This window comes from Myxocyprinus asiaticus, chromosome 5, assembly GCF_019703515.2.
Source record: "Myxocyprinus asiaticus isolate MX2 ecotype Aquarium Trade chromosome 5, UBuf_Myxa_2, whole genome shotgun sequence".
Classification (NCBI taxonomy): Eukaryota; Metazoa; Chordata; class Actinopteri; order Cypriniformes; family Catostomidae; genus Myxocyprinus; species Myxocyprinus asiaticus.
In genome coordinates, this window is record NC_059348.1 from 45,772,993 (window position 1) to 45,798,691 (window position 25,699).

At 36.7% G+C, this 25,699-nt stretch overlaps 1 protein-coding gene across 2 annotated transcripts in view; it reads left to right on the forward strand.

Annotated features, from left to right (window-relative positions):
* The first annotated feature begins 2,964 nt into the window (after positions 1 to 2,964).
* The window catches only part of LOC127440990 (integrin beta-1-like), a 37,975-nt gene continuing 15,240 nt past the window's right edge, over positions 2,965 to 25,699 (forward strand). The window contains exons 1-4 of one of the 2 annotated variants that reach the window (XM_051698090.1): positions 2,965 to 3,296; positions 20,184 to 20,250; positions 21,686 to 21,771; positions 24,266 to 24,485. In XM_051698090.1, coding sequence (XP_051554050.1) covers positions 3,270 to 3,296; positions 20,184 to 20,250; positions 21,686 to 21,771; positions 24,266 to 24,485 — 400 coding nt within the window. In that variant the 5' untranslated portion in view covers positions 2,965 to 3,269. Of the gene's footprint in view, positions 3,297 to 18,933; positions 19,023 to 20,183; positions 20,251 to 21,685; positions 21,772 to 24,265; positions 24,486 to 25,699 lie in introns of those variants that run through there. The other variant, XM_051698091.1, reaches the window with a different exon arrangement.

A 25,699-nucleotide genomic window follows, 5' to 3' on the forward strand; every position in this document is an offset into this window, starting at 1 on the left:
GAAGGAACAATTTTATATTGAACAATGTTGTGGATTTGCAAGTTCCCAGCATACATTGCAACATGAATAAATTATGTGGTTAGTGCTATAGGCTTATTTTTCGCTGGTTTCTGTTGCCACTGCTAGTCAGTTGTTGTGTGGTGATGTTAGGAGCTCATCTTTTAACTTAATGAGGTTTGTTGATTTCACCGTTATTAATGTTTGTGTGAAAAAGACTGAGGTCCATTGTGTGTCTATGTCAAACAATTGTACATACTGCCTTGCCTTGCAAGACATGCTGTAACTCTTTCTTCAGAGGCAAAGATTGTGGTTAACTTCATGTAAAGTTAATTGAAATGGTGACAAAATGAAAATGTTCATGTTGTAAATTGGTAGTTGGCTGAACACGACATTTGTAGTTCTCTCAACATGTATTTTTGCATTTAGCGAGCAATCAGATTCACATTGACTAAACATAGCAATGTTACTGATGACAATTACTAAGAGTCGTTGAGAGAACTCAAACATTTTAATGCATCACAATGCGTTGAATTTTTAAGCTCAATTCTTTTTTACAGTGCAGAGTGGATTGACTTGCCTTGAAAGAAACTTTGACATGCACGTATTCAAGTTGACTGAGAGGGGATGTCTGTATCTTAAGGGTGATACAGTTTTTCATTCATTTTAATACAAGTGCTCTGTCTCTGGCTAAATAGTCTCCCTCTGCATGGGAATGCGTAGAACTTTTGTGAACAGCAGTTGTTGCAATTCTGTGAAGTTCTGCGCACGGAGATTCCATCTGGGCCTACGTATGACTTTATTTTTATTCTGTGGAACACAAAAGAAGATGTTAGGCAAAATGTTAGCCTCAGTCACCATTCAATGTCCTTCTATGAAAAAAAAGAGAGAGATGTAAATGAAACTGGATGTTGGTGAGGCAAGCACTCAAGATCATCTTTTTTGTTCCATGGTAGAAAGAAATGAATACGGTTTTAGAATAACATGAGGGTGAGTAAATGATGAGGGAATTTTCATTGTAGGTGAACTATAACTATAGCCTTTAACACTGAGTATGTGTGGTGAAGATTGTTTTGGGTGAGCAATGGGAACTGATCTCATTCCAGTTAAGCTTCATCACAGTCCGTCTCTAAGCACTGACTCATATGGTTGACATATTTCTTTCCAATAACAGTGAAATAAGCACACTGTCATGTCTATCCATAGAATTAGGCATCATTTCCCCTCTCTCTCTCTCTCTCTCTCTCTCTCTCTCTCTCTCTCTCTCAGGAATGCCCTGAATGTGAAACTGTTTATATTCACCTGCATGTTTTGCATTACATGCACTTCAATTCCACACATACAAAAAAAGTGACAAAGCACAGTGGGGTGAGTTTTTCTGTGCGCTAAACAGGAAATGCTTTAATTTACATATTTCACACCTTCATCCTTCTGCCTGCATAAGCAGGTGGTGTTTTCCCACAGAAGTAACATTTTTCATGTCAGTTTCAAGGGTATTTCAGGGTTTAACCCTGTCACGTGCTTGTGCATTGTACTGTTTGCTATCTAATATCTTGATGATTGTGTTATGTCTCTGTTTATATTTTGTTCTAATCAGCTTGATGCATCTGGGTCTGCTGATATGAGTGAGAATTCCACTTTACCAGTTGCTCATATCCTAGAAAGTCCTCTCGAATATTGGCCTCCCAGAACTTTGCCGTATCCTTCCTCCTAAAGGTGACTTCTGTGATTTCCTATTTCTAATTTGTAGATCTCTTGTCTCTATTCTGATAGTAACGTCTGAGTCAGGATGAGTAATCTTATATGGGACACACCGGAAACTGTCCAGACTCACTCTTGCTGGCTGTTCCTGGATCAGAAGTTATACAGAGTTGAGCTGGATTAGTTCATAAGAGTAAACAAAGGAGCGCCTATTTCTACAATAAGCAGAAATAAATAAACATTAGTGTGTTACTTATGTTTGTAACTATCCACTATGATACATCCTTTATTTTCCTTTGCAGCTGTATCTTTCTGTGCTTGATGTATCTTGTGTTTTTTTGTTTTTGACCACTGCGCCACGTCTTGCTGTTTTTCAGCCTCTCATTTACTCACCCTCATGCCATCCCAGATGTGTATGACTTTCTTCTGCTGAACACAAACTAAGATTTTTAGAAGAATATCTCAGTTCTGTTGGTCGGGTGGCCAAAACGTTGAAGCTCCAAAAGCACATAAAGGCAGCATAAAAGTAACCCATAAGACTCCAGTGCATGTCTTCACAAGTGATATGATAGATGTGGGTGAGAGACAGATCAATATTTAACTCCTTTTTTATATATAAATGTCTGCTCTTACTTTCACATTCTTCTTCTTTTGTTTTTGGCGATTTGCATTCTTCGCGCATATCGCCATCTACTGGGCAGGGAGGAGAATTTATAGTAAAATAGGACTTAATTATGGACCCTTTTCACAGACCTGTGATGACGCGTTTCCACCTTATTTAGCGGCGTAAATCTAGCAAACTTTGTACCTTGTGTTATACTAACCTGGACCATTTACTCCCATACACCGCTATCGAGGTTTACTTCTGCGTAGGGCCATTTCTAGGCATAGGCGAACTAGGCGGTCGTCTAGGTGGCCACTTTCTGGGGTTGCGCCAAAGAGGAGGCCACCGCTGTGCACCTCAATAACACTCATCAGAAGTGAAGAGAAAGGCATTTAAATTGAATAATTGCTCAACAATTATTATGTATTTATCAAACCAGTATTTAAAAAAGGGACAAATGTTTACATAATATGTTCTTCTTGTTCAATATACAATAGACCTACCTATATCTGCGTTCTTTGCCATTCGTTGAGCCATTATTAACGTATGACGCGTTCGGTGTGAACAGCCATTTTTAGTCGCCTCACGCAATTGTAGTTTGGATGGGGTCTAAACATTACAGCCTGTGGGCGGAGGAAGGGAGAGGCTGGCACTGCAAACCCAGCACACCCACGGTCCACCGCGCACACACTTCACATCCGGACCGAAGATACATCGTGAGCGGCGAGCTGGACTCTTTGCCCGTTATTTCATCTCGCCATTCATCTCCATTTATAACCAACTATCTGTCTGATGTAGACACGGAGCTGCGTGTACATTGCAACCAGGTGTTGATTCAAAGTAGCCGGCGGCGTTGTTAAGAAGGCGGGACACAAAGACTCCGGACACAGGGGATCAGCTGGACTTCTGGACCAAACGCTGTCGGAGGTTTATTCGCGTTGCAAATGTGGTTTTAAAAGATCGTTAGATGAATCGCCGGGGGACACATGTTAAGGTAGGCTTATAGTCTTTAGTCTCAATATTATAGAACCTTGTTGAATGGGTTAATCTCCCATTGTCTTCTACTTAATCCCAGAATCAGTAGACAAAAAGTAATCAGTTAGGGTTTAATCTGGAAAGTGATCTTTGGATGGGAACTTTGGGTGGGGATGTCCCTTCCATCGCTCTTCAAAGGAGAGACGTGGATCTTCCCCAGACGTGATTGACAGCTCAGATCATGTGCGAACAGCCATGCCATGTTTTCCCCAAGCCGTCCGTAATCACTGACTGTTATCTTGAATCTTTCTGTTGCTTCTTATGTGTCCCGAACATCTGCTGTTAGTCCTCTACCCAAGGCCAGACAGTGTCCGAGGGGAGACGTGGGGGTGAAGTGGCCTGAACAAAGCTTTATTTGGTATTTGTTTGTGTAAATATGCCTGTCCCTGGGAGTCAAAAATAAACGTCCGTCTGTCGCTGTTTGTGATACGTTTAACCACGTGTTAAAATGAACACAACAGGCGCTGTTTTTCAATTGCTTTCTATGTCAGCACGCGCTGGACGGACGTCTTTACCGTTGCGCCGCGTTTTTAGACGCTGTGTCAAGTTAAAGGGAACATCAACTGTTTAAAACGCGTCTAGAGACACGTGCGTTCTGTTTCTTACGTTGCTTTAAAGCGCTAGAACGTGTTCGGGCTGAACGGCCCCCCACAGCGCATCAGCCTGGGAGAAGCATCACCGCCTTCGGACTAGTTCAGTTTGTACTAAAAAGTTAGCTAGGATTTTAATCTTAGGGAGGGCTGAGGTAGTAGATGTGCACATGTAATGTATTTCACTCTTTAGCAATTTTTTTTAACTGTTTTCATCATTCAAGATAGCCAGCTAAGATTCATTCAGAATATTGCCATTTTCTATAATAAACACACTTCTATATATATATATATATATATATATATATATATATATATATATATATATATATTTTTTTTTTTTTAAATAACCGTTTAAAGAAACATTCCAAGACAGTAAGGATTTACAAAGGTAAGCTTTTCTGATGACCCAGAATTTTTTTACATCTATATCAGTTGAGTGACACATTCAAATTCATAGTGTGAATATGTAACCTAATATTTCTAAATAGCAGGATTTTTTTTAAAATACAGCCATATCATAATTTTTCAGCCCCTATTGCATGTAGCTGTTACTTAAATATGTAAGGCTACACAAGTAATTGTTTTAAACCAAAATTAAGTCATCAATCTGCAATGGCACTTATTTAAGTTTTAAAATTTAAGTTTAGTGTTGTAAGCAAAAATGTATTTCTATGCAAAAAATGCAATTAAAAATAAGCTGTCTCAAAAGCTAATAGAAGCGATTATTTCATTACACAAGAAAGGTCATGGCTAAAAGTACATTTCCAAGGAACTTCAATTTCCAATAGACAAAGTTGGCAGCACCATTCATACATTTTTTAAATATGGTACAACAGCAACCTTCTTGGGGTGTGGAAGAAAACAAAACTTCACCAAGGGAAATGTTGACTTGAATATTCAAGAAGTAAAAGGAAAGACCTGTGGAGTCCTGGAAGAAGGCTTTATAGATGTATGACACTAAACTGAAAATGAGTTTTAGACCCATGGGTCAGCAGTATGTCTGGAGTAAGATGACAAGGTGATGACAAGAACGACACCATCCCCACAGTCAAGCATGGAGGTGGGTCAGTCCTGTTACAGGGGTGTTTTGCGGCTGCAGGAAACGCCTATCCTGACTATGTGACTGACACCGTGGATTCTGTCAGTTATCAGGCCATTTTGGCATGAAAAAGGTGATGTCTTCAGTGTGTAAATTGAAGCTCGGTGATTACTGGAATTTCCAGCAAGACAATAACACCAAGGATACATCCAAGTTGTCCAAAATCTGGTTCAGGGATCGGTTGTGGAATGTCCTTAAATGGCCCTTTCAGTCCATCACTAAAATCCCATTGCAAACCTTTGTTGGGATTTCAAGGAAGCAGTGGCAGCACAGAAACCAAAGAATATCAATGAGCTGGAAGCTTTTGCTCATGAGAAATTTGTAAAAATTCTAATAGAGAGGTGTCCGAAGCCTGAGAACACTTATCTGAAACATTTATTTGCTGTTATTAAGGATAAAGGATGCTCCACAAATGATTGACTTTGGGGGCTGAATATATTTGATGACATTTGTGGAGAGAATTAGTTATTTTTTATTTTAAAATTTGGGTAAACTGAACACTTTGTTCTCAAAATCACTCAAATGTGTATTAAAAACTTACTTTGACTGTTTACTGAGGTTTTAGTTGATGCGTTTTAATTCACATCACCAGAATGTATTGCTGGTCAGGGGGGTTGAATAATTTTGATTGCAACTGTATATACATACAGTACTGTGCAAAGGTTTTAGGCACTTGTGAAAAATGTTGCATAGTGAGGATGTCTTCAAAAATAATGACATAAATAGTTTTCATTTATCACTTAATGTCATAAAAAGTCCAGTAAACATAAAAAAGCTAAATAAATTTTCGGTGTGACCGCCTTTGCCTTTAAAACAGCACCAGTTCTCCTAGGTACATCTGGACACAGTTTTTCTTGGTTGTTGGCAGATAGGATGTTTCAAGCTTCTTGGAGAATTTGCCACAGTTCTTCTATCTATTTCGGCTGTCTCAACTGCTTCTGTCTCTTTATGTAATCTCAGACTGATGCAATGTTCAGTGGGGGGCCTTGTGACATCTGTTGCAGGGCTCCCTGTTCTTCTATTCTAAACATTTCTATTTGCAAAAGTAATGTTTGGGAATCTAACATTTATATTTCCTATTGACACACTAAAGCTGAAGATATAAATAATCATCTTAAGACAAATGCGTTTGTGAAACATCTTATGTGCCTAAGATTTTGCACAGTACTGTGTGTGTGTATGTATGTATATATATATATATATATATATATATATATATATATATATATATATATATATATATATATATATATATTAGATATAGATATAGATTCCATTTATTAACAATTGTGTTTATTATAGAAAATAAATAATTTCACAACTTCTATAGATTTAAGTTATATCAAACACCACAAAAACCTATTATTACAATAAATGTAACATTCAGCTTGGTCGTTATTTAGAAGGGCTCGAATAAACTTTAGATGGCGTTTCTCTGTATGTCATTTACCTGTGACTCGAGTCCTTTGAATTCGTTCAAAAAAGAAAATCACTCCAAAAAGAGATTTTAATTTCAGTAGATGAACCTGGGTAAAATAAAGAGTAGTTCAGATTTGTTCACTTATTCAGTAACCATTTTTGTATATCATACTTTTAGACCAGTAGGTGGCAACAAATTAACGTCTTTTATGTGTTTTGAGTCATTAAACCAATAGCTGCGTTTACATGGACACTTTTTGTTTTAATCAGAATGAAATCATTCCGATTGTTGATTCTGAACATACTGTTTACATGAATGCTACATAAAGTGATCGGATTGGTGTGAACGTTTATATGTATCAAGCATCAGCGCGGAACTGTTATTGTGAAATGTGTACACTGCACAATACAGCATTCCCTCGCCGTATGAAAGGGTGTTCATACATGTCTTTGAGCACACAAAATTATTTAGCACTTCTCTACAAATGAGGATATGATGTTATGCATGATGGCTTGTAGTTTTAATAATCAATACATCATAAATAACAAAAAATATTAAATTCAAAATATTCAAATATAACATCTGCTCATTTTCCAGCAACAATAAAAACATCCAGCTTTGAAATATACAGCCTTTGAATTGAGCCAAGAGGTCAGTTCTATTGACCTGTTTCATGTGATATCATTATATGACCTCGCTGCCATATACCGTACAGTATATGACCAAAACTCCACATACCTTCTTTGTGCTGCGCTGTGGGATGCAACAAAAGTCAGCAAAACTTTTGTTTCTATTTATAATGCTTAATAAAGTGATACTGCTGTTTACATACCAGAGCCAAAATCAGAAAGTCACCCAGTGATGAAGTGGGAGAGCACTGATTAAACACTTACATTTGTAATACCACGCCGTGAAAGATGTGTGAAGATTGTAACATATTGTATAGAAAGCGCTATAATGTCACTAATATACAGTATATATTTAATGTGTAGGCTATACAGTATACAAACGTTAGTCATTAAACAACACATAAGATTTTGAAGCACAGAATTTATTCATGCCACCAGATTACAATGTAAAAATAGTCATATTTACACAGCAAGTTGATATAGAAAATGCTGGATATTTTTAAATTTAACTACATTAACTATGCTACAAAAGAGACAACATAAATAAAACGCAATAGTAATAATTAATAATTTGCATAGGTTTGTTTGCCATGGTTGCATTCTGTGCTTTCTGTATGAGCTAAAAGCAGATCTTACTTTCATATAAGTGGGATCATCAGAATCAGAATGAGCTTTACTGCCAAGTATGCTTACACATACAAGGAATTTGTCTTGGTGACAGGAGCTTCCAGTACACAACAATACAAAACAGCAACAAGACTTTAAAAAAAATAATTAAAAACAGTTCAAAAAGGTAGTGGGCAGGGTGAGTGGGGTCCAGAGTGATTTTTCCAGCCTTTTTCCTCACTCTGGAAGTGTATAGTTCTTGAAGGGAGGGCAGGGGGCAACTACTAATCCTCTCAGCAGTCTGAATTGTCCTTCGTAGTCTTCTGATATCCGATTTCGTAGCTGAACCAAACCAAACAGATATTGAAGTGCAGAGAACAGACTCAATGACTGCTGAGTAGAACTGTATCAGCAGCGCCTGAGACAGGTTGAATTTCCTCAGCTGGCAAAGGAAGTACAACCTCTGCTGGGCCTTTTTCACAATGGAGTCAGTGTGGGTCTCCCACTTCAGGTCCTGTGAGATGGTAGTGCCCAGGAACCTGAATGACTCCACTGCTGCCACAGTGCTGTTTAGAACGTTTTTCAAACGTTCTGTGAAAAAAATCACAGATGTTTAGTAATATTGTGACCGAATCAAACCAGAAAATAACACTAACATTTGTAACCCCTGAATGAGAGATGTTTACGGTGATATACCCAGGGCTCGAGTTGAGGGGGGATGCGAGGGGATGGCATCCCCCTTGTTGCAAGAAATGCCAAAAAGCATCCCCCTTGTAAAACCACCATCCCCCCTCACCATCCCCTTTAGATCAATTGTGTCATATATTACTTAGATTTAATCATGCATGTAAATTATTTAGTTTTCTAAGTTTGATAAATAACAGACTTTAAATAAGGGTGATTATCCTTATATATTTTATAATTAGATTTTGACGTGTGGGGTTGCCAGATCTCTATAGGTGAAATCCCCCAATCAGATCTTGACACTTGTACAGGGTGATGCTTGACGCCGGGTTCACACATCCTCCGTGAGCCTGGCGTGAGTGAGGCGTGAGCGGTGCGTGAGCAGGGCGGTTGCGTTGGACGTTCACATTGGCCGCGTCTATTCTACAAGAAATAGCAGTGCCTCTGTGCAGAAATTAAAGTTATTTATGGGGTCCTATGGCAAATTCTTTCTTTAATAAAGTCATAATAAGCTGAGGTTATTGCTGCTTCAAGGACAACAGTGGGCAGTCACGTGCACTTCATCTTTATCAGCACACTTGGTTGTGATTGGTTAATGTTGTGTCTAAACTGTACACCTATATACAAAGAATGGCAAAAGGTCCGGCAGTTTATTAATTCTTTCCTTTATCAAGTTATTTTATTGAGTTTACTTGCATGCAGACATATAAATTGTAGTGTACTATAGGTTTGGTTTGAATAATTTTGATTTGCTTTTGTGTCTTTTCTATAATCTACTGATTATTTTAGTGTTGAACTGCACACAGAGCCGCTGAGCTCAGCGTGAGTTGCGCGGCAAAAATAGGATCAACAGCGAAACTATCCGCTCACTGCCACGTCTGGGACGCCTCACTCACAGTTGCAGTGGGAACGGTATAATCTGTCAATATGGCCGAAACGAAAACGCGCCTCTCACGTCCCGTTCCCGGAGGATGTGTGAACCCGGTATTAGTCACGCAATCTGGCAGCCATGACCGCGCAAGCTCTTTCTCCACTGCGAAAAGATGCCGGTTTTTGGAAAACACTGGCAAACAAGTATGTCATAGTTTAGCAACTGGTTGACTTGTCCTTCCTAGTGTTCACATGAAACTTACGCCACTGAAGGTAATGCAAGTTTTCAAAAGTTTCGCACACTTTAAAAAATGGCCAAGAGAAATCTTCAAGGAAATCTTTTGTCTTTCTTTAAAAGAGAGAACAGAATATAAGATATCGCTATGACGAGTGTACAGTTACAACTTGTACATTTTTTAAAACACAAACAGTTTTCAGGGTTTCGCCCATAAAACGCTTTTGTGTGTAGAACAACTTTTTTACAACACTGATTAAGCTGCTTCATAGAAACAGCCCAAATTTCCTTTACTAGTTCGGTTATTGGAGTAGAAAAAATGCAGCTTTCTCCACAGCAACGTAATTTCCACACGGAGCTTGTGTAAATAACAAACATGGCATCCGAGAAAGACTTTGCTATTTCATTCTCTATTGCTTCGCTTTATTTCCAGATATCCCGAAGTTGTTGCTGTGTTTCTTTCCATCGTGTCCTGCAGCGGAATTGCGCTACAATAGTGGGGTTTCCCTCTTATGTAAAACTCTGGGATTCCTCCAATGTACCAGAGCATATACACAACGCTGGGGACAGTCGATAAGGTTGCAGTTAGGCATTTACATTGGAAGTCCATGGGGCCAGTTTTTGGAGGGTTTAAAGGCTGAAATGTCAAGCTTATAATTTTATAAAATTACTTACATTAATTCTTCTGTTAAAACTTGTGTTTTATTTCAGCTTTAATGTTGTTAAAAGTTTGTTTTTATGGTCAATTTAGGGTTAGGGGTAATGTCGTCATGGCAACAATGTTGTAAAATTGAATATAACTTTACAGAGTGAAGGTTAGTAAGCGATTTTTAACACTAAAATGATGTTAACACACGCAATGTTTATGTCTTGTGGCTATACGTTAACGGATTGGCCTCTTTCACTTCGATTTTAAGTACCTCATTGTAACACCGATTTTTGCTATTTAAGGAGGGACAAATCAAAATGATTTTTTGCTGTAATCAACATTATGCCACAAATTGATTGAGCTTAACTTGTATTAAACCTGCAATATTCCTTTACTAAATCTCTCAATTTTGCAGTGATACAGTATCATTGCAACAGTAACCTTCAGAAATGGATTTTATGCTGTTGACTACATAAATGGAATCTTGTACTGAACCCTCGAATATTCCTTTAAAAAAATACCACTTGGTTTGATATTTTGTTTTCTGATGCAGCGACGGCATTCAGCTCCTTACAATGCTTTTAGACACATTTACAATCAGCAAGAAGTGTCAGCTCTAAATTGAGACAAAGATTCTTTTTTGAATTACTTAAAATTTCTTTCTTAAAACAAATGGGTCTGTACTTTCTGTCACAATAGCAGAAAGATGATTGGAAATAGCACTTAGTGGCTCCTTTCCCATGTGTTTGTGCATGCTGATGTGCATGTGAGAGCACGTTTGTGTATTTTTTATGGTCTAGTATTAAAGTGAACCTTCAAGTCTGTAATAAGCACTTTCATCCATGAGCTTGATGAGACAGGAGTTCTGAACACATTAGGCCTGTGTTTCAATGTCTCAGATTCCAAAGAACAGCATGTGATCAGCGGTGCAGACTGAAATAGATTAGTTAAAATGGTATCAGTTATTTGTTTTATTGTGATGTGATTAATGAAGCACTGACTGAAAATGATGTGTTCCTTTATTATGATCATTATAAATTATAATTCCAATGTTGTTCTAGCCATCTGTCTCCAAAAGACTGCAAAGAATGTTCTCATATAACCTGTTAATGGGAGTGTTCTGGGTCAGCTGTTATGGGAGGTATGTGGATTTGACAAATACAAAGGTCAGCTGGGGTCATAAAGGTGCATCTGGGCTGCATCTGGGGTTGTGTGGACAGAGAGAGAGTCAAAATGTGTTTGATTCTGATATGGATTTTGTTCTCCAGACTGGCCCTCTGATTCACATCCTGCCGTCCCCTCTTGTTATGACACATTCACAATGAGAAAGGATCGGGGCAGGGCTGCTAGGCATTGAAAGTTTGGTGCTCAAAAATGACTACATTGGTGTACAGTTGACAAACAGAGGACTGTTTGGAAATTGCCACAAAGTTTACACCTATTTAGGGAGCTCAACCTACAAATGGTGCATCTTCACATTGGAACAGGACTGGAGAGAGTATTTGAAAATACAAAGGAATTGTCCGCCCTGCTGTGGAGTGGTTAATGTCCTCTCTGTGTGTGTTTGTCTAATGACAGTGACTGAAATCAGCAGGTAGTGGATAACAGAGAACAGCAATGTTTAAAAGCCCTTATGTCCTCTGTCTGCCCTAAAGCCATGGGACATAGTTCAAGATTAGGTTGAGAGAGGTAACATGTACAACTTTGTCATGCTTGTTTGTGTTTTTACATACAGTACCAGTCAAAAGTTTGGACATACCTACTCGTTTCTTTATTGCTATCTTCTACATTTTAGAACAATGGAGCGCAAAAGTGCTCATCTAATATTCAGTATTTTTCCCATTCATTTTTTTTTTCTTCTCACAATTATGAAAGTGCTTCATAAGAATTCAAATCCGTGAACCAAACCAACCAGTTCCAAGGTGAATCACATCTTTACAAACTTTGATTTGAAGCAAAAAAGTATTAAAAAATAAGACAAAGCGTCTTTAATGAGGGAATGAACTACAGTCCTATGAAGCATTACGAATGACAAAATTGAATTTAAACTATGACAAATTTAAAACTATTGATTTATAGCTGAAGTGTGTAACTTTTTCTGTGCTAAGGCCTCAATGTACTTCCGTAGAAATTCCTTTTCGTTCTTCATTCAGGGGTAAAAAGAAGTTCTAAACAGCCAAGCAACGGTGTACTGTTTCTGAACATTCAGACACCCGCCACACTGCTGTGGGAGGCATTTAGAAGAACGTTTAAATATGAGGACGCTACATGTAAAACCTTAATAATGTGTCATCAATGACTTTGTCTCATTCTGTGAGTAGATTTCACATGAAGTTAGTGAAAGAAGGCATTTTAATCATTCAATGATGAATTAAAGTAATATATACACTACCGGTCAAAAGTTTTGAAACCCTTGACTGAAATGTTTCTCATGATCTTAAAAATCTTTTGATCTGAAGGTATATGCTTAAATATTTGAAATGAGTTTTGTAGACAAAAATATAATTGTGCCACTATATTAATTTATTTCATTATAAAACTAAAATGTATTAAAAAAAATTTTTTTTTTTTTAAATGGATGACTTGGACCAAATAATAAAGAAAAGCAGCCAATAAGTGCCCAGCATATAGATGTTTAAATACTGTTTAAAAAGCATCCCAGGGTGATACCTCAAGAAGTTGGTTGAGAAAATGTCAAGAGTACATTTCTGCAAATTCTAGGCAAAGTGTGACTACTATGAAGATGCTAAAATATAACACAGTTTTGATTTATTTTGGATTTTGTTTAGTCACAACATAATTCCCATAGTTCCATTTCTATTATTCCATAGTTGTGATGACTTTACTATTATTCTAAAATGTGAAAAAAAACAACAAAAAAAAAACAAATTAAAATAAAGAATGAGTAAGTGTTTCAAAATTTTGACCGATAGTGTATGTAGTACAACATTTTTAATTTGTTTTGTTTGTAGTCTGAATTCATGACACTAATGCACTAACACGCTATATATGGCCATTATATGTGCTGGATACACTGTTATAGTGATTTATAATGACACTGATACAATTGCAAAGATAAGTGTATTAAAGTGATCATGTTCAGAAAAAGGCAAAAGAATAATCATGGGCATATCTTACTTTAGACAGATGTGTGAATGGCTTGCGCTGCAGATGGCACATGAGTGAATGGGCACTTGAGAGTATTTGAGAAGATTTGATTCCTTTAGTAGACTAATTAAACAAAAATAAATCGCATGACATGGTCTTGGAAAATGTCTCTAAGCGAACGATTGTACAGGTTAAGGTAAGTTGCACCAGGTCGCTAATAACTCTACACGCTGATGTGATCATGTTGACTCATTTTGACTCACTAAACAACATAAACAGAACTTGCTGTCGGCATCAAGGTAGGTGGAGCTTCAGGTCACACCGACCAATGACGTGGACCAGTAGCAGTAAGAAGGTGTTTTGCTGTCGATTATAACTTTTCCTAAAAGTTCGTCTCAACGAGCTGTTATGAATCACCGAAACGAACGCAAAAACGCCTTCTTTTTGGCCAGATTTTGTTCTAAATGATGTTCACCTGTTTGTTCTTCGATTTCTAGGAAGTATATCGAGGCCTTTATAATACTTTCTCTTATCCCAGCTTAAAATGCAGAGACAACTGTAAGGAGGCCATTTGTAGGGTCATTTTCTGAAAACTGTCAACACTGTGTCTTTGTGGTGCTATAAATATTCCTTTTTGGTTCGAATGGTCCATCCAAACAAACACAATAACATTGACTCAACCATTGGCAAGAGTTGGGGGCGGGACTATCTGTTTATTCAATCAACAGTAGACGGGGGGCATATTCAGAAAGCTGTTTGAAGACAAACGTTTATTTTTGCAATTCCGTTCGGTGGCGCAGGTGACGTAGAAATTACACACTTCAGCTTTACAGTTTTTTTATTATAATTATGGAATCAATATATTTAATATATATATTGCAAAATATAAGTAGTTTGAGAGTGTAGGAAGACCGACTCAGTTGCATCATGGAAGTGGGCGGTTGCTGCTGGGTTCTTTTGCTGCGGTTTGCCACGATTCTCTGATTGGTGGATTTTTGTTCCCCTCATGATCATAGGTAGTATATTTCTTCATCAGGCATTCTGCTCTAAAACACTATTTTAAAAAATGATGTTGAAATAATGCAGACTGATGTGAATTTGTAATTTTAGCTGATCAACAGATCAGCAGATCAAGAGAATGTGCCGCCCAAGGGCAGAGAACTTGAAGAGCTCTGACTGTTTTTTTTCTGCACAGTGTGGGTGTGGCTTAGAAACATTAAACAAAGACCTCCAGGCAGCTTGATTTGAAAGAGTGCTCTGACACACCCAGACCTCAGGGCTGCATTTCCAAGGCCTTTACACACAACACAGCCTTAGGAAAGCCAGACAAGGCTGAAGTGAAAAGCCCTGTCTCTCTCCCACACACACACACTCTCTCTGTCTGAAGATTGTGTTACACAAAGTCCAGTTTAGAATGAAACGCTATGCTGTAGAAAGCAGCTGTCACACACTCACGTAATCTGTCTCTGTAGCAGTGAGAGAGATACAGCCGTATCAGAATCAGAATGAGCTTTACTGCCAAGTATGCTTACACATACAAGTAATTTGTCTTGGTGACAGGAGCTTCCAGTACACAACAATACAAAAACAATACAAAAACAGCAACAAGACTTTTAAAAAATAATTAAAATTGAATAAAAAATAGCTAAATATTGAAAAGAAAAAAGTATATATAGAATACACAAAAGACTATCTATCTATCTAGCTATCTATCTAGCTATCTATCTAGCTATCTATCTAGCTATCTATCTAGCTATCTATCTAGCTATCTATCTAGCTATCTATCTATCTATCTAGCTATCTATCTAGCTATCTATCTAGCTATCTAGCTATCTAGCTATCTATCTATCTATCTATCTATCTATCTATATATATATATATATATATGTTGTGCTCAAAAGTTTGCATACCCTGGCAGAAATGTTGGCATTGATTTTGAAAATGTCACTGATCATGCAAAAAAAAAAAAAAATGTTTTTTATTTAAGGATAGTGATCATATGAAGCCATTTATTATCACATAGTTGTTTGGCTCTTTTTTAAATCATAATGATAACAGAAATCACCCAAATGGCCTTGATCAAAAGTTTACATACCCTTGAATGTTTGGCCTTGTTACAGACACACAAGGTGACACACACAGGTTTAAATGGCAATTAAAGGTTAATTTCCCACACCTGTGGCTTTTTAAATTTTTTAATTCATCAAATAAAATATAAAGCTGTAAAATTTAAAAGTGCAGTGTAAGATTAGAAATTAACAATCAGCAAATTTAATAAAAATGAATAAACTATGACTGTAACATTAAACGTTAAAAGTTATTAAAGATGAAACTTTCATGTCCCAGGAGTTGATTTTTATTAAAACTAACAGATTTCAACGTTTTTCGTTCCGTTACATGATGGTCTGGTTTAAAACTATTACTTTTAAAAGTGTAAAAACTGTACTTTCAAATGCATTATATGTATAAATTATGCTGTTTGAGCCTTGTTTCAGACCAGAAATTTAATTGTGGCAGGGAGGAGGGCTAATCAAGCCCTCTAGAGGGATAAAGGCAACCAGAGAGAATTCGAGAGAGAGTTACGGGCAGCTGCCCTGCATGTGTTTATGTTTGTGTCTTTTTGTTTTATTAAAAGATTATTTATATTGTCAAGCCGGTTCTCGCCTTCTCCTTTTCCTTTTACCCTTGTTACACTAATATTAAACTATGGTAAATAGTCTATAAAATTATAAAATACAAATTATTATAGGTTTAAAATTATAATATTCTAAACAGAGTAATAACCATTTCAATATTTTTTGTCTGATGATGATTTGTCATTTTTAAATTAAGACCCGCGATTGTGCTATCATTTCCACCACAACAAAAAATTGTTTTATAAAATTATAAATAATAATAATAACGTTTTTGATAAGTTATTGTACTTGTCAACCAAGTCAACAAAAGTGTCAGTGAAGAGCATGCTGAAATATGAGACCGTTGATGTTTGAAGAAAACAAAGAAACTAAGGTAAATGTCACTTGTGAGCGGGGTATTTGTATGGCGTCATTTCCAACCAAGCTGTAATATTGCCAAATAAGTTTGAAAATGTAATTGTATGTATATAGGATACATAAAATGTTAGCTATGAAATTTGCCTTAGTAAGACAAAGGAGTTGGCCATTTTATTTCAAAAACATAAAAAATGTCATTTGCGGGGGCCTGGGTAGCTCAGTGGTAAAATACGCTGGCTACCACCCCTGGAGTTCGCTAGTTCGAATCCCAGGGTGTGCTGAGTGACTCCAGCCAGGTCTCCTAAGCAACCAAATTGGCCCAGTTGCTAGGGAGGGTAGAGTCACATGGGGTAACCTCTTGGTGGGGCGCGTGGTGAGTTGAGCGTGGTTGCTGCAGTGGATGGTGTGAAGCCTCCACACGTGCTAAGTCTCCGTGGCAACGCGCTCAACAAGCCACGTGATAAGATGCGTGGGTTGACGGTCTCAGATGCGGAGGCAACTGGGATTCATCCTTCGCCACCCGGATTTAGGCAAATCACTACGCAACCACGAGGACTTAAAAAGCACATTGGGAATTGGGCATTCCAAATTCAGAGGAAAAAAAAATATGTCATTTGCATGACCATCATTGAATTCTATTTAACACGATACAGAACTGAGATGTGGTAGAAATTACACTGTGGTGAGAATTTCCATGATAAAAAAAAAATAGCGACAGCATGACAAATTTCTTGAGACTTTGTGTTCTGGAAGTCCACAGCGTTAAAAGTGCCAGAAGTTGAAGAACATCCAAATATGTCATTAATTTTAATAGGATATACATACATATAGAGAGAGACATGTAGGGCAAGGCAAATTACTCAGTGTCCCTAATGTTGTGTGTTTGTGTGTGTCTCTCACTCACACACACTTGTATCTTTGGATTTGGTGGAAGGTCTAAATGTACTCCACCAGTGTACAGAAAGAAAAACTCTTCACTTCAAGTGTTCAGAGGTCTTGTGTGTGTGTGTGTGTGGGTGTGTTTGGGTGCATGCATGCTTGCATGCGCAGATAAAGTAACTGTTGAGTCTACTGCAGATGTCACACACTCTAGTCCTACCGTAACAGTAGAAATGCTTATGGTCTAAACAAAGATTCTCTTTCCAATAGAAATAGTGTGTATGTGTATATATATATATATATATCCTGTCACAGGAATTCACTTGCAGTTTCTGCTAGTGGTCAACCAGTATATCGCTAAGGCCGATAAATTGGCCGATATTCTGAATTTTTTAATTATCGTCATCGGCTGATAAATTTTCCTGTTTGGCAGATTGGTTTCTTAACGTGGTGAGGGCGCGGAGAATTGCCTGCTTGCTGTGAAGGAGTGTCTGCGACATGAAAACGACCAGTCACAATTTTTGTTGTTGCGTGCCATTGTGTTACTACAATAATAGACCGGTGTGCAACACAGTCTCATTTAAACGGTCTGCATACCAGAGCCTCGACGCGTTAAAGTGCTCGCCTGTTTCCTTCTCCTTCTCTCTCCTCAACAGTTCCCTGTATCTCTTAACTGACTTGTGTAATGATAAAAAGGCAAATATCAATACAACTTCTATCATATACTGTCTGCAAATATGCAGATATCTCGTTTAAACAGATGTAATTCACGAACCTTCTTCCCGTCCAGCGCTCATCTAATATCTTCCTCTGAAGCGTTTAAACTCTGTTGATTGCTGCTGCTCTTGATGGATCCACACAAGCACATGAGTGCAAATTCAAAGTTAAAGCGCTTCACGTACACCATGAGTAAATGCCATATTTATTTTGTACTGTATGTACAATTGGTTTCATGGGGTTCTTTATGAGAAAATACAATTGGTAATGCACAAATGCCATCCATTGTTGCTGGACTACTGTGTGTACTGTCATTTCCTTCTTTCTAATATATTAACAACTTCTTCATGCATAAATAAATTACTAAAATGATATGACTAAACAGAAATCAGAAGAAACTACTATCTACCATTTAAAATACATTCTTTTTCAAATATAATTAAATATAATAAAAGTTTATTAATATAACTTATTAATATAAGTTTTGTGTGAAATTGAGTAAATATAGTGCTAAATAAGATTTATTCTTTTTTTTTTTATTTATTTTTTTTTTTTAGCAATTTTATGTTTGTTATTAACTATATTAAATTGTGTAATATATCAGCATTTTGTCGGCCTATCGGCCACCCTGCTCTCTGGATATCGGCTTCAGCCATTAAAAAAACCCATATCGGTTGATCAATAGTTTCCACTGAAGTTTTGCTATATTTGCCCCTGCTGTTTTTGTGTATTTCTCATGCTGGGTTTATGAAAACGATCTCACCTGCGTCTAAAGTATTTTTTTTTAGGAAACTATGTAACAACATTGTGTTTGTACATGTTTGTGCTCACTGTCATGCCTAAAAAGGACAAATCAGCACTCTTTGGCACTGGACACCAAACACTTGATAGATTACTGAAGCAATAGATCCTCCTCCTCTTTGTGTTCCAGCAGTGACACGTTTCATGGGAAGGGCAAATCCATCGTCTTACCAAATATGGTGGTAAATCTCTCTCTCTCTCTCTCTCTCTCTCTCTGTCTCTCTGTCTCTCTGTAAGCATCTGTGCGTTCTTGTCGTGCTCATACAAACTGGAATGTTGGCCAGTATATTTCTCATTGCTGGCTGTAGTAACAAAAAGTTGAATGTGTGTGTGATTGGGGGATTTGGGCCTTCAAAAGCTCTCAGACCAGAGGGATAGTTCATCCAAAAATGTTTCACAGAAGTAAGTCTTAAGGGTTTTACACATGTGGGTGGGTGAATGATGACTGAATTTTTCTATTGTGTGAACTATCCTTTTAATCTGTAATTTCTGAGTTCACCGTATCTGATTCTAGACAATGTGGATTGTCCCTGTGGTGTTTAAATGAATTGTAACTTAACCTAGGTGAATCTCACAAAAACATACCACCATCATCATCATCATTAATAAAGAAAATGAAACCTATTTTTAGGACCATTATGATTTGTTTGCATTGCGACAGTACCTTTAGTATTATGGTTATGTGAAGTAGGGGAGAGGCACTTAATTCGCAAATAAAAATATAACAATATCAAAGCAAAAACTACTATTAATGCTAAAATAGGCTTCATTTTAAGCAAAATACAATTTCCATTTCTTTCTTTTGATTTTAAGGAGAAATATGACCTAGACATGACCAGTTTCATAAGTTCCGCCCCTTTAGATAATAATGTGTCTCCTAAATTAAGAATAATAATCTACCTTCCTGTCTTATTTGCTCTCTATTTGTCTCTGCATTACTGTGCAAACTTTCTGTGTGTGTGCGTTGACATTCTTTACTGCAACCATACATTTGTGTCATGTGAAACAGGAAGTGACCTTTTGATCTGCTTGCACATTGATAAGTCACAAAAACACACATACAGTACACAAACACCCCTTTCCTCTAAGCGTTACCATGTTTCTCCTTTCAATAAGTCTATTATAAAACACTTCTTATACTTCTGAATACGGTATATCTTTCTGTGTAAAATTTCATGCATTTATTTGAAAACACTACTGCAGTAGTTTTTTGAATGGGTGTGTACACAGTTGTAAAGCCATGATACTTTTATAGATACCACCATGGTACTCTGAGACTACCACATTCATATATCATGGTATTTATACTGTACTTACCGTGATTATACCTTTTTTTGCCCACCTTTTTTTTTTTTTTCTAGTGCAAATGCACCTGATTTTTTTACTATTTTACTTTTATTTTTATTTATTTTTTTTTTTTACATTACTTTTTTAACTATTACTCAAAATAAAATACAAAAAATATATAGAATGCTAGTAAGAAAAAGGTAATATTCTAGTGATTTTGTCTCGGATGTGTAATTGTCCACATGATTTTTGACTCCTGTTGTGTGCTGTTTTCAGATGGACCTGAGGGTGCTCCTAATCTTAGTTCTGCTTGGACTCTTCTCACTCAGCAGAGCACAACTAGGTAAGAACTAAAGCTTTTAAAAGCATCAGTCATATAGAGTGGGGTCAGAGACCACTAGTGAAAATGCTCCTAAATTGCATTTTTCTAATTGGAAACAAAATGTCTAATTAAACAGTTATAATCAGCACAGCAATTTGGGTTGACATTTACACTTAAAGCATTTGGCAGATGCTTTTATTATCCAGAGCGACTTAGAAAAGTGATTTAGCATTCAATATGAGACTGTTGTGACTGTTGACAAGCATGCAGTTTGGAATGTTATCTGCTAGAAGTTCTTCCTGTAAAAATACAAACAAGTACAACCTATTGCAAATAATCAAGCCAACACAAGATGTTTGTGAGGAATACAAAATGCTTTGCTAGAGGGGCAGCTTGGAGTGGGCCAGTTGGAGTGGGCGAAGGATGTACGAAGTGATCTTGAAATAATGCAGAAACATAAATATTTCTTCTTTGCTTGATTTCATTTATTTATATATATATATACATATACATATACACACACACACATACACAGTATATGTATATATGAGGTTTTAAAGAATAAGGTTTATTATTATTCACTACGTATGAAGCTTGAGACACTATGTTTGTGCTGACGGAGCACTTTTCCATATAGGCACCTTTTTCTTAGCTCTCACTTTTAATTTAGAACACTTGATTATTTAAACAAAATAAATAAATATGCAATGAAGTGAGGATAACAATTGTTTAATGTTGTCAGTGGTGAAAGATTTTGATTCAGCAAATCCCCATTATGCTGTGTCAGTAATTATTTTTATTTCACCTCTAGGGGGCGCTGTTCTAACTGTAGAGGCTTTCAGCACTGGCCACAGGAACACAGAGAAAAAAATAAATAAAACTGTCAGCATAGTTTTTTGCCGATAACGATTACGTAAAAAAAAAAAAGAAGCAACTAACGGCACCGATTAATCGGTAAAACCGATATATCGGTTTACTTTCCGGATCATCTGTTAGACATTTACAATTATTCTCATTCCAAAAACACCAGTAAGATACTGCACTGCATGATCCAAGAAAATCTTTCATGGGCTGATTGCCCAGACATTTCACAGCTGTGCCGAATGGTTGTAAGAAAGCAGAATGGTCTGAACGTCTTTATCTAGCAATCTGCTACAGTCCTACACAGTCTATTCTGGGCACACTGAACACACGGATTGCATTATGTCTTAAGGGAAAGCTTTAAGGATGCCATCATTAACACCGTTCACATGACCATCTGCATATGGCTGCTGTAGAACATTTCTGTGTTCTGGAGACGTGACTGTTTTAGAATGAGAGTCCCAAGAGAGAGAATTGTATTGCACATGGCTGCCCACAGTGTTAGTTATTAAATGCACTTTGTGTTGGATTTCCTGCATTAATGGTGGGAGGACATTTAGAATGATGATGATGGATGTTTTTGTTATGTGGGCAGATGGAAATGAATGCACCAAAGCCTCTGCCCAGTCCTGTGGAGAATGTATTCAGGCCGGAGAGAAGTGTGGCTGGTGTACAGATGTGGTAAGTGCAGACAAAACCATTAAAGAAGGAAATGGTTGCTTTTGCAACTATGTGCATTTAGGGAAACATTTTGTAGAGGGGGAAACCATTTTCCATGGCCTGCTTATTTGTTTATACAAGTCTGTAACAATTGCAGAGGACATCCTGTGATTCCTAAGGTTGTTATGGTTAACAAAAACTAGCAGTGAGAAAATATTTTCGTTAAAGGAATAGTTCACCCAAAAATGTTGTCATCATTTACTCATCCTTATGTTGTTCCAAACGCACTTTAGTTTTTGCTTCAGAGGAACATAAAAAAAGGATGTTAGGCAGAATGTTAGGCGCTGACAGTCTCAGTCACCATTCACTTTCATTGTTTGGAAAAAGAGCAGCTTCCACAATCTTCTAAATTTTTCTTCTTGTGTTTCTTTCTTTTTTGGGGGGGGCAAAATCTATGAATGTGTACTAATGAACATTGATCCAATGAAAACTCAGAGAATTACAGAGAAATTAACTAGCTTTTATATTGAATTAACTTCCCAAGCCTGACTATCGATGTATTCTTAATAAGACAAGAAGTGGCCATCTGATTGACATCATGATTCACTTGTTGAATTTTTTGATAGCGTTGTTGTGTGTCGCCATAGGCATTTTTTCAACGGTACAAACAAAATAAAATCTACTCATGAACAACTAAAACTGAACCGAAATTGAAATTCGAAGTACAAAACAAAATAAAAAAAGGTGAAATTCTCAAAACAATAATAATACTGATTTTTCTACTAACAATTCTGTGGTGAAAATCAAAAAAAAAAAAATTTGGAGAGAACGGCCCATCCTTAGGAACCAGTGTTCTGTCATTTCTTAAGTGACATCACCTCCCAGCCCGCCTTTATTCTGCCTTAGCTGATTATTACCCCAAGTCATTTGAGTCATTCCAGTAGAACATGAGGGAATATTTCCCATGTTTTAATGAGTCAGTGTCCTGTGTGATCATATCTGTTCCTGCCATGTGGCTCAGATTAATGCAGGACAGGAAGGACCAATCATTTCTCGTACACAGACCACATTAAAGAAACCAGGTAGTGTGCTATCACTAAACTTAAGTTTCCTTAAGACTGTCATTTGATGATTTCATACTCATGAAAGTTCAAATCTGTTTCAATGAATTGTTGATTTTCCCGAAAAGTGTAAATTCTGTTAGAGTTGAGTCAGTAGTGGATTTTGCCAATACCGATAACAAAGGTGTTGGAAAGACTGATATAAAAAAAAAAAAATTATAATAATCTTTCTATACTGGGACAGGTACAGACATGGCTACAAGAGTCGAAAATGAATAAAATCCCAGATGCAGTTTATAAATCAACCAAAATCCCAACAATAACCAGATAAAATGAAGATTTGGTGCATAGTACAGGACTTTTAACTATAAATAATCCTCAAATACACCAGGGACTCTTATTTTGCAATGATGGATACTTGGCTCATTACTATGCTCTATATTTAAAGGAATATTTCGGGTTCAATACAAGCTCAATCAACATAATTTGTGGCATAATATTGATTACCACAAAAAAAGTTTTGATTCTGCTTAAACTGTAGAATCAAGATGTTTTAAGAATCCTTCAGTGCCAGCCACAGAGGAATAATAATAAAAAAATATCGGCATACATTTTTGCAGATAATGACTATCGCCACTGATTAATTGGTAAACCAATTTAGCGGTCTACCTCTAAACACTGTGGTGCTTTTAAAACATTGCTCTGTTTGTTTGAGTATCCTGACCAGACTTAACACAGCAACATTGGCTCAACCAATTACATGAGTTTGGGGTGGGACTATGGGTTTGTCCAACCAATGGCAGGCAGGGAGAGTGTTTCGGAAATATGTTTGAAAACAGTCATTATTTTTGCAGTTCTGTTCTGCAAATATATAACACTTTAAAAAAAGAAAATAATAAATTTGAAGCAGGGATGAATATACCTGAAGGGCACACTGCTTATTTTATTTCATAGACTTTTTATAGTCAACCTGTTATATGGCTATATATATACAGTATATGGTTATGATTCTTCAGACATTTTCTGGGAAGGAAATTTAGAGACTGGACCTCTTGGAACTTGAACCTCTTAGAAATGAATATCCCTGCTGCAGATTATTATAGCAAATTTGACATTGACATGTTCATGGATATTGTTTCCAAAAAGAACACAATTCTTCAGAAATCACTTTGTCAGATCTTTATCTCTTGAAGAGTTATGTACCACTAGTGTTTCATGTCACCATATATTTGTTATAATATTCTAGAAGTTTTTGTAGGTTTTTACCAATTATTTATTTCAGTGTCTCTCCAACCTTCTTTCTCCCTTGTCACCTTTTTTTTTTCTATTTCCTTCACCCTCTCCTCCATATTTTTTTAATAAATGTTTCTTATTTTATTATTGTACAGCACATTGGTCAGTGGTCTGTTGTTTTTCATGGTGCTTTATATATAAATTGCCTTGCCTATTTGCAGAACTTTCTGAAACAGGGCGAGCAGAAGTCAACTCGTTGTGATGAGTTCGAGTCTCTGATCAAGAAGGGCTGTTCTCTGACCAGCATAGAAAATCCCCGCGGAAATGTTACCATCAACAAGGATCGGCCTGTAACAAACCGCAAAATAGAAGGTGAAAAACTGAAGGCAGACCAGATCACCCAGATTCAGCCACAGAAACTCACCTTAGACCTGCGATCAGGTACTGTCTTCCCCCAGATCAACTCTTAACAATACTTAATTTCCATCTCTCTGAAATACTTGATTTTTATTGGTCAAACTCTGCATTCTGTGGTTATGTGATTTTGTATGAAGACCATTAAGCTGTATAATTGAACGTTGTCTCAGGCAACTGATTTCCTACATACAGTAGCTGTTCTAGTTTCATGTTTATTGAACCACTGTTCTCACATTATAAAATAACTAATCAATATTTCATATCTATTATTTATTTAATTATTTCGTATTTAATAAATAAGTTATTGTGGAATAAGGGGGATAATGAAGAGTCACCTTGTTGCAATAATGACAGTACTTCCCTACAATGACTTTAGTAGTAAAACAGTAACTGCACATTTTGTCAACATTGAGTTATGAGTGACTGAATTCAGGTGTCTTAGATCAGGGGTTTTCAAACTGGGGTCCGGGGACCCCAAGGGGGCCATAAGGTGTTCTAGGGGGTCTGCGTAAAAAGTCAAAATATAAAAGTGTAAAAATGTAGAAAAACTGTGTTTGACATTACAGAATTTGATATTGTTACAGTTTCATTTTGCTTTCTAAAGAATAGTTGGAAATAATGAGATTATATATTATCTTATTCTGTTGATAGCCATAGTTTAAAACAGTATTAAATAATAATAAAAAAAACAAAAACAAAAACATAAATAAATAAAAATATGAATATAGGTTTGTGATAAACCTGTTTGACCTCTTGAACCTTTAGTTGACTATATGTAAATGTAATTGAAAATGTTTCTCTTCAGGTTAATATATAACATTAATAGTGAAAATAAGGTCATTAGAAATTGTTTTTTTTTATTATTTAGTTTAAATATTTTTGGAGATAATATTTTACAGATTACTTAATTTCTTTTGGCTTTAGTACGACAATATAAAAACCAGTTATTGTATTTAGCTAACATGTTATCTTTATGATATCACACTTTTTTTTTCTCACACAGAAACATTTGATCTTTATACAGTCAAATATAAAGCTGCCTTTATATTTTAGAAAGAGGGGTCCCTCGCAAGGCTGTCATATATTTAGGGGTCCTTGGCGTCAAAATGTTTGAAAACCTCTGTCTTAGACTATGATATGTCCTGTGGCAGATGGATTGGGCTCAACTAAGATCCTGTCAAAAGAAAACAAGAGTGTAAAAATTGCATATTGCAGCAACTACAAAATCTACAAATTGC